General features: G+C 41.6%; 1 protein-coding gene and 1 pseudogene across 1 annotated transcript in view; both read left to right on the top strand.

Moving 5' to 3' along the window:
* Positions 1 to 338: 338 nt before the first annotated feature.
* LOC110596720 lies at positions 339 to 632 on the top strand (annotated as a pseudogene).
* A 1634-nt stretch (positions 633 to 2266) lies between these two features.
* Positions 2267 to 10581, top strand: part of LOC103272653 (latent-transforming growth factor beta-binding protein 1) — a gene marked incomplete at its 5' end in the record, with an annotated part of 107067 nt that continues 98752 nt past the window's right edge. The window contains 2 exons of the mRNA XM_008070131.2: positions 2267 to 2393; positions 8929 to 9054. Coding sequence (XP_008068322.2) covers positions 2267 to 2393; positions 8929 to 9054 — 253 coding nt within the window. The remainder of the gene's footprint in view (positions 2394 to 8928; positions 9055 to 10581) is intronic.

Here is a 10581-nt window from a genome sequence, read left to right as displayed (position 1 = left end):
CGGTTTTGTTCCTTAGCTTTCTTCAATGCTAACAGTTTCAATCCTGCACAGATACAGCAGAAGAGGGGTTCATGGTGTGTGTTAGGATTAATGAGCTCTGAGCAGGCACAAATGTGATAAATAGCCCCCCAGAAAGGTCTGCCTGGTGTCATGTCTGGAGGGGCCACCCCTTGATTGGTCAAAGCCCATGATTGGTTGTGTATTTATTTGCACGTATGCCATAAATATATACATTTTTAAAAATCCGGGCAACGGCTTCTAGGCTCTTACAGGGTCTTAGTTTCCTCTGTCAGCCTTGTATATCTTCATTTTAACCTGTGTTGTCCTGTGACATGCAGGTCCTGGGAGATTCGTAGGACAGACGCTGAGACCCTCAGAAGGCGGGAGGTGGGGTTGTCATTCAAGGATGTGACCATAGAATTCTCTCCAGAGGAGTGGGCATGCCTAGACTCCCCTCAGCGAATATTGTACAGGACTGTGATGTTAGAGAACCATAGAAACCTGGTTTTTCTAGGACTTGCTGTCTCTACGCCAGACCTTATTACATGTCTGGAGCAAAGGAAAGAGCCCTGGGATGTGAGGAGACATTGCACATTAGCCAAACTTCCAGCTGTGACTTCTCATTACACTGAAGGTCTTTTGCCAGAGAAGAGCATAGAAGACTCCCTTGCAAAGGTGCCAATGGGAAAATATGGTTGGATTTTGACTCTGATGCCCGGACTGGAATACAGTGGAAAATCCACAGACACTGCAGCCTCAACGTGATGGTATCAGGCCATCTTTCTCCTTTAGCCTCCTGAGTAGCTGGTGTCACCAACGTTTGCCATCATGCCCAGCCAACTATTGGATTCATTGTTAAGACAAGTCTCACCAAGTTGCTCAGGCTGGCCTGGAAGCCCTAGACTAAGGCAGTCTGCTGTACTTTGCCTCCCAAATTGCTGGAATTTTAGGCATGAGTCACCATACCCAGTCTCTTGTTTCCTTTCTAGTCATCTGGTGCTGTGTTGGAAGCACTTGTCCCCTCATGTCATCTACCTCTAACTCCTGTGGTGTGGGTTCTGGGCTCTGGAATATCTTCAACATTTATATCTTGATACCCTTCCCTTTGCACTGTTTTGCCATAAATACGGCGATTCTTTGTAATTTCCTTGATTCACTCTGGAGAGACCAAATGCTCATCTGGAAACATTAACATCACATGGTGTGTGAAACAGAATGTCACAACACTTGCATTCATCACCTGGCAGCAGGAAGTGGTTCCAAAATTATTGACTGATACGCTTTGTGTCATAGCTAATTTTATGCTATTATGAGTTAATACTGCATCTTTACATTTATTTACACATTTCCCAACTGCTGATGGTGCCATGTATACCCTGTAAGTGCATAAATTATAAGTTTACCTTTGTATGATAGCTTTGTATGTCTTTATGATAGTAAATGTCAAAATAGACAAGAATATACTTCTACTGATGTCCTCATGACATTTTTAAAGTATATTTCTAAACTGTGAAAAAAAAAAAATCCAGGCAACATCAAATCTGCCTGTGATAGCTACTGAGTAAGTGACTTCAACTAGGCTTTGATCTTCCTGATTCCTGAAAGACCCTCTTCCTCCCAACCCCTGTATTCTACCCTGCTGTCAAGACGCCAAGTTAATTTCTTCTGTTGCATGAAGCCTTTTTAAAAAAAACCTTATAGTATCTTTTCTCTAAATGTATAGGACCCCTAAAGTTGGTACTATGCTTTTTTCAAATAATTCTATTTTGTGAGATTTCTTATTGTTAAATTGTTTTGGGCTTATAAAACAATTTAATATCGTATATGTTTATTTTTAATAATATAGACATTTCTCTTCGAGGGCAAAGACCATGCTTAAAACTTTGAAATGTTTCCTATAATGCATAATACAGGATCTTGTATGAAGAGATCAAGTATGTTAGGTATGCTCAAGATCTGCTTCACAGTATGTATTTTTGAAAATATCTTTTCGTCTCTATCATCACCAAGAACATAAGGAAGTTATTGTTTGTTACAGAGTTCTAATATTTTCACTTCTCTTTCTTCTGATGCTTAAAACTGCTGTTTATTGTTCAAAGCTAAAATCCTATCAAAATGCTTATTTTTTTTAAAACTCTAAAAGTTAAAAATCTGTCATAAGAATTTTGCATTGCAAATGATGTAAAATAATGCACATTTAAAGAAAAAAATACCTAACTTTCTGTTGTATCGTTTGTTTAGTCTTTTCAAATTCTGAATTGCATTTGTAGATATCAACGAGTGCTTGGAGGACCGGAATGTCTGCCAAAGAGGAGACTGCATTAACACTGAAGGATCATATGACTGCACATGTCCGGATGGATTCCAGCTAAATGACAATAGGGGATGTCAAGGTACTTCACGCCCTCTTCCTTCTTGTCATGGTTTACGTGGTTCTTCAGTTCTGCCTTGCTTCCTTATCATAGTCTGTGGTTTTGCCACTTGCTTGAAATATGAATAATCTAGCGTTAGAGCATCTTTCTTGGGTCTGCACCAGGTGTTGCCTTGTCCAGCCGGTGTCACCTGAAACCCACACGAGTCAGAGCGTGTCCTCACTTTGCGTGGTGCTGTGCTGAGATCGCCTGACTTTGATCATCCTTTTCACATACCAGTCTTGGTCCTGGAGTTTAGATGATCTTCCCAGCTTCTTTATATCCTTTACGGGCATATTTTACTTTATCCCATAGGTGATCTGTGTCCTTTTCCTGATCCCTGTTTTTATCAATACCCACCGTTGCTTTGTTCGTCCTAAAAAGCTTCACTTGGTCAAGATTATGAAGAATGGGAAAGTTTACAATTTTTCAAAGTCACATTTTGTCGCCCAAACAATACAGCGGACACAGAGCACTAATAAGAACACAACAATACAACACAGATTTTATATGAACAGTCACAACGACAGCTTTGTGTTTCTCCTGTGTGCCAAATGCTGTGGCTATCTCTCCTAATTCTAACAGCAGCTTAAGAGGTAGCTACTTGGAAGACTGAGGCGGAAGGATCGCTGGAGCCCAGCAGGTCGAGGCTGCGGTGGCCGGGAGCAGCCACCGCACTCCAGTCTGGGCGACAGAGTGAGATTCCAACTCAAAAAAAAAAAGAGGTAGCTTTTCTTTCTTTCATTTTGTGCACGAGGAACTGAATCTCAGAGAATGTCCTATATATTCCTCTCTAATGAGTGGGAGAGGTGAGATTTGAATTTATGGGCTTTTCCTACAATGCTTGCTACATCACCCTACCAATTGCTGTTACATTTATAGTCAAAAGAAAGAAGACAAGTGAAATTAAGTGATTTTTCTTACAGGGTGGCACATTGAGTCATTTCAACATCATGGCTAGACACTCGGTGGCTCAGCCTGTAATCCCAGTAGTTTGGGAGGTCAAGACGAGTAGATTGCCTGAGCCTGTGGGTTCGAGACCAGCCCAGGCAACTTGGTGAGACCTCATCTTTACAATACATCAAAAATTAGCTGGGCATGGTAGTGTGCGCCTGTGGTTCTGGCTACTTGAAAGGCTGAGGTGGAAGGATCACCGGAGCCCAGCAGGTTGACGCTTGGGTGGCCGTGAGCATGCCATGGCACTCCATCCTGGGCGACAGAGTGAGACTCCAACTTAAAAAAAGAAAGCAATTAAATTGTCTAGATTCTGTATGCTAACATCTTTAGCCAAACCTGACTGCCCTACACATTTTTACGTATTTTTTAGTCTTCTTAAAGCCATGCCTATGTCTTCCATTGAAAACATGTATATGTATTTACCTTTCCTTCTATTTATTTCTGATACTTGGATAATTTTTTTATATTTTTGAGTCTCAGTCTGTCTCCTAGGCTGAGTGCAGTGGCACACTCACAGCCACCTCGACCTGCTGGGCTCAGGCGATCCTTTCACCTCAGCGGAAGCATTACAGGCACACACCAACAGGCCAGCCTAACTTTTTGATTTATTGTAGAGTCAAGGTCTTGCCAAGTTGCCTGGGCTGGTCTTGAACCCGTGGGCTCAGACAATCCTCTCACCTCGACCTCCCAAAGTGCTGGGTTTCTAGGCATGAGCCACTGTGCCCAGCCTAAGACATTACTTCTAAACAAGGTCACATTTTGAGGTTCTGGATTGACATGAATTCTGGGGGAGACACCATTCAACACATTTCGTGCTGGACCCTCAAAGACCCCAAAAGAGAAGAAGACATTTTGTCTGAGAGGCTGGAGAAATGTCCCAGAGACCACAGAAAAGACACGGGCTTTATTCGGGAACTTCCGGGAAGGTGGCCCAGGAGCAGCCGGCTGGATGGGAATAAACTGCTCCATATATGACTTTTAATCCCAAATGACAGTATTCTTGAAGGAGAAGATGCTCTCTAAGATACGGCACTGGGATAACCTCATGTGTTATGTCTGTATCAATGTCCATAACCACTTTATGTTATGGAGATATGAAAGACGTGGGCCTTTGCCCCAAGGTTTTTACAAATTCATTCCTTTACTGATCTTAAGATTTAAATGTACTATCCTGTTCCCTTTTGATATCATGTATTTATTTGCCATCACAATGCCATAAGGTGAATTTCAATTTTTCTAACGCAGAAATTAAATAAGCTTGAGTTGAATGCAGAAGAGAAGGAACACTTGAATTATAAATATATGTGAGAGTATTTCCACTTTGGAACTCTTGCATTTTAACAAAATGAATCTTGATTTATACAAAAAAAAAAAGGACAGAAAAAAATGCCAAATCTGAATTCTGTTTTGCTTTTTGGCTTAAAAGCATATTTTCTTTTCTAATTCTTCTCTTGTCACAACTTATTTTCGCCAAATAGAGGCAAAACCAAGTGTTAGTATAAATGGACCAAGATTCCATATTGCAGATTTTATAATTTAACTCCAAGAGTTCAATCACACGGAACTAATTTAGTCGTCTGATTCATTAATTGCACTCTAATATCCTCTCTGTCTGTTAAATTTGTGGCTGTGGTTTGATATCAGCTCTCAAATATGTAACTACTCCATACATACAGGGTTTGATTGACAATCAACCATTATTCCATCGACTTCCTTCTCTGTCACATTTATTCCTGTTTTTCAGGATAAAAGATTCTGTGTGAACACGTAGATCCAAATAAATGGAAAGCATTTCTGATGCGGGTCTTAGCAGTGTTGAAAGGATACTGTCTGTGAATCTCTTTCGCCAGTCGCTGGCCCCTGTTGTGTGACAGTTTCTATATTCATCTTGTTCTGAATGATCTCTTGTTGCTCTGTTGCTGGGGACAGCTTTGCAATCTTCCACTCTGCCTGAAGTCTGTAACCTACTTTTCTCAAATCCCCTGATCATGTCAGTATTTTGTAGATAGGTGTAGATTTCAGGATTTGTCTAAATTCTAAAGGTGTAATCGATGGCCATGCTAATACCCATGGATGTGCTTGAATAGCAATGTGTGATAGGCATACACCTTAAGCCTAACTTCGTATTCTGAAGATGCCTCCATATTCAGTAAGGCACTTTCAACTGGAAGCGTGTTTAAGATTTTCTTTCCCCCACACAACTGACGATGTTACACAGACAGTATGGAAACTCCATGTTAATCATTTCTTTAGAAATGTGGCAGGGTACATTTGAGATTCAGAACACAGTTCAGTTTCATGTTTTGACTTACACATGCCAAATTGTGAATTTCTGTGGAATCTCGGACCCATGAAAGAAACCCAACTTAAATAGAGTCTGGCTCTCGGCTCTGAGTTGCTAGCAGCATAGTTTAGAAATGCTTCAATAAGTACAATCCAAATTGGATGCATATGTTCCTCTAGCTCCAAAGATTCATGTTGTTCTTTCTTAGCAGTTTCCTGGAAAAAAAGTCTAGAAATTCATCTTCAGTTCCTGTCATCAAACTTTTAAGACAGTTATTTGTTAATCAGTGACTTCTTTTGATGCAAGAACTTTGTGTACATGATTCCCTCTACAAAGTTGCAAAGCAGGTAGCTTTGAAAAGACCACACTGAGACAGAGGATAAAATAAGGAGGTCTCAAGTAGTTGCTAGGGCTTGACAAAGAGAGATGTGGGTCTTGGATTTATCCTCAAGTCGTGGAACTTCATGGCACCATCTTGCCCAGATGGAAGTAACTCTGGGCAGGAGGTTGGAAACAGAGAATGCATCTGAAGACTAAGAGCAGGAAGAAAAAGAACAAGCATAGGTGATATCGGAGATTTTAGAAAAGAAGTGAAGAATTTCACAGCGCAAACTCCTATTGAGAAACAAGTAGAAAGTGATTCATTGATCTCCCTTGAAATATCTAAAAAAAATATAGTAATGCTAAAAAGAATGGCATGAGTAATTCCTGCTTGGTTTCTTATTTTGATTCAGTGGAATCACAATTCCGTTGATTTGGCCTATCAGTAGATCAGCCAAACAGTCTGAATTATGTGGCAGTTAGTAGAGGTGAAGCGTTCAGGATTAGTCAAGATGGATACACCAATACGTACCAGAATTTCTGTTGCACAGTAAGTTTAACAGGTCAAAGAAAAGAGCCCCAGGAGATCCTGGCTGCAGGGAAAGGGGTGACTTTATTGAGGACCCCAGGGCCGGTGGCTAAGTATCTTCTAGAAGTCACAAGAAGAAGCTCATGTGCCTGTTTCCTGTGTCTGTTATACTTTGCAGTCATCGTGTGTGATAGCGATGGGGTGGGGGGAGGGGAAGTGAGTGGGAGACTTCAGGAAAACAGAAAATGACCTGAGTGGAGCTGCTGCCTGTGAGCATTTTAATGACCCCACTTAGCTAAGAGAACCTTAACCCATCACTAATCAGTTAGTAGAGAATGAACAAAACTGCACAATTTCATGGTTGACAGACATACATAAGACACTATCCGTGCACAGAATGAGGAGTTAGGAACTCAAGAGTTTAAAGGCATGGTTCTCCTCAAGAAGTGACCTGGTAGTGAGGGCACAGATGAGTTAGCCAACAAGTGGGTACTTGCATGTGTCAGTACCACTGTGGATAGGAAAGTCATTCTGCAGGTTGCTTATGTGGTCATCTTGGGCACTGTTAGCCCAGATCATCAATACTGGTTGGAAAGAACACTTTCCTTATATCCAACACTCCATGTGACCAGCGTCTGGGAGAGCTTTGTGACCCTGGCCAAAGGGTGCACAATTCCTCATGCAGAGTGCAAGCTGAGCATAAGGCAGTCAACACAAGTGTAGCTAGTGCATGTCCTGTACATGAGTTTCATGACCGTTGCTACCACTTAGTACAGTAAACCAAACACCACGAGTGCTCGCTTATATGTGGGGACTCATGGACAGTGGGTACTCATGGATACAAAAATGGAATTAATCAGAGGTGGCAGAAAGGGTTGCAAGGGCTTAAAAACTACCTTCTGGGAACAGTGTCTGCTATCTGGGGAGTGGGGACACTGGAAACCCGATCTCTACTGGCACACACCATGCCCATGTAGCAATGAAGATAATAAAAATAAGTAAATAAATATAGAAAGAGAAGTGGGAAATAGAAGAATAAACAGATGGCCATGTCACTTTATTTTATTTATTTTTAGTTGCAGTCTCACTCTGTCACCCAGGCTGGAGTGCAGTGGGATGCTCACGGCCACCCCTGTTGGGCTCCTGTGATCCTTCCACCTCAACCTTCCAAGTAGCCGGAACTACAGGCATGCACTACCACACCCAACTAATTTTTTTTATTTATTGTAGTGACGAGGTCTTGCCAAGTTGCCCAGGCTGGTCTCAAATCCCTGGGCTCAGGCAATCCTCTCACCTTGGCCTCTCAAAGTGCTGGGATTACAAGCTTGAACCACCTTGCCTGGCCGGCCATGTCACTTTAGAAAAATAAAGTTAAAACTTGCTGGACACTCAAAAACAAAACAAAACAAAACAATGAACTCATTAAGCACTTTACAATTACTCATTAATTTAGTCATTACAAAACCTCACAGATATGAACTTCCCTGGTCTAAAAGACCTTCTTTCATTTGTATTTTATTTCATTTTATTTTTTGAGTTGGAGTCGCACCCTGTCACCCAGGCTGGAATGCAATGGCATAATCTCGATAATAATGGCTCACGACAGCCTCAACTTCCTGGGCTCAGGTGATCCTTCCACCTTAGTCTCCCGAGTAACTGGGACTACAGGCATGCACAACCACACCTGGCTAATTTATTTTATTTATTTATGTATTTATTTTTAATAGACAAGGTCTCACTATGTTGCCTAGGCTGGTCTTGAACGTCTGGTCTCAAGCAATCCTCCCAGCCTTCCCAAGTGTTGGGATTACAGGCGTGAGCCACCGTGCCTGACTGTATTTTATTTTTATTAAATGCAGCATTTCATAAAATTACCTATTTCCAGCAAGATGTAGGTTGGAGTCTGTTTCTTTTTATATATTCAGCAGACATTTGTGAAGTGCCATGTATGAGCGAAAGACAATAAATAAGACCTGTCCAACCCAGCCCTTAAGAAGCGCAGGTCCTAGGGATGCATAGGCAGGAATGTAGCAAGGCATTGCAGGTTGTACAAAGTTGAGCGCGTGGTGCTGGGGAACCGAGGAAGAATACTTCCCAGAGTTGTTTATTCTATTAGCATGCTCCTCAAGCCTTCAATATGTCTAAAAAGAGGGGAGCTTTGGGTTGAACCTAAGAAATTGCCCTTTTTGTAGGTCAAAAATGATTGAACATTGGCTAATTCGTGAGTCAACCTATGTAGTTTCTCCCTCTTGACATTTCAGCTTATCCTGTGGTCTTTTCTAAGGGCAGGTGATATAGTTGTGTCCCAAAAAGGATGTCCAGCCATTTCATGATCGATTTTCTTTACTGCATGTCGGATTGTCTGATATCATATGAAAACAAAACCGATTTTTTTCAAGTACTTTGAACTCTCTTTTAAATTCCAGATATCAACGAATGTGAACAGCCGGGGCTCTGTGGTCCTCATGGGGAATGTCTAAACACAGACGGGTCTTTCCATTGTGTCTGCGAACAGGGTTTCTCTATCTCTACAGACGGCCGCACATGTGAAGGTAAGATAAACCTTGAGAAATCATGTTGTTACCGTGTGATGAAGCAGAGAGGTGATTGCTTTCTATTTAACCAGGAAAAGACTTGGCGACACTAGGAGGTACTCCTAACTCAAGGCCTCACATCCTGTGTGCATCAAGTGACTCTTACCTGAAAGGATAGCTCGGGGCTGCAGGGATTTACAAATAGGATGATGCAAGGTTGTGGTGGTGAAAATACACACAGTTTCACTGCTGTTGCTGAATTAACGGGTCAGGATGTGCAGGGACTGACGATTCTGGGGGCGAGTAGGTGACCACAGGAGTGCTGTGACAGCTTCCTGAGACTCTGCCTGTTTTGATTATACCTCATGAAGCTCCTTTTCATTGTTCTGTTCATTACAAATAATGTCTTGTCTTGATTTCTTTGTGTTATTGGGAAAAGAGGTTTTCTAGAATGATTCCTCTGATATCCCTATTTCTAAGCCAGTATATTTACTTACCTATCAGTATGTATTAACCCCCTAAAAGTGAATTAAGTTGTAAGGCACCCAGAACACCATGGGCTTCCTGTTTGCAACCTCTGTATGTTTACGGGGATACAACGCTTGTTATTTTTATGATTTGTGTTCTTGATGATCTATTGTAGTTTGATAAATTGGGGAATAATTTATCTGAACCATTTACAAGAGGGGAACACCCCCAAGATGAAATTTATTTGTAAAATCGGTGCATTTATTCTTACCTGTTTAAACTTTGATCACCTTCAAGGTACTCTCTGTTAGATGCAATACACCTATCGAGATGGTTTTTCCACTGCTCAAAATCGTTTTTGAACTCATGAATTTTGATGCCTTTTAATGCTTCTGCTGTTTTTTGGTTCACCTCTGTCATATCAGCAAAACGTTTTCTTTTGAGGACTTTTTTCATCCAGAGAAACAAAAAGAAGTCACTCGGGGTGAGATCCAGCGAATAAGAAGGGTAGGGCATGGGCGCCATGCTGTTTTTGGTCAAAAACTGTTGAACACTCAGCGCAGTGTGGGCAGGTATGCTCATAAATCACTCATTGTGAAACGGGCAAACACGTTAAAAGAATTTCCAAAAAAATAAAAATAAATTCATCCTCTCTCAACAGTGCTAGCTGGTACACTGATGCCAATGAGTTCCTAGAATACTTACCTAGCAGGGAAATCTGGACTACAAGGGGCCCGCCCTCTAAAAAAGTAATTCTGTTTTTTGGGGGGGGGGGTCCCCCTTGTAAAAGTAAACTGAGAAGATGCCCGTAATCATAATTCCAGCCCATCTCTTTCAGAATCTAGGTCAAGGAAACCCAGCTGTATTTCAAAGACGTGAACTGCAAACGGTCTGGTCTGGGTCTGGGATGGTACTCAGATTCTTTGCTCTAAGAAACAGCACAGCAGGAAGTGTCTGCTCTCCCTGCTAGTACCACAGTGGAACCAAGCCAAGGACTAGCTACCAGGTTCATCTGAAACTAATTATTATATTGGGAGGAATAAACGGGTCTTATAAAAAAACAGGAGATTGTGGAAA

Source organism: Carlito syrichta, unplaced genomic scaffold (genome assembly GCF_000164805.1).
Source record: "Carlito syrichta isolate Samal-C Ts95f unplaced genomic scaffold, Tarsius_syrichta-2.0.1 Scaffold313059, whole genome shotgun sequence".
Lineage (NCBI taxonomy): Eukaryota > Metazoa > Chordata > Mammalia > Primates > Tarsiidae > Carlito > Carlito syrichta.
Note: the sequence above shows the minus strand (reverse complement) of the source record. Positions and strands in the feature narration are given on the sequence as shown.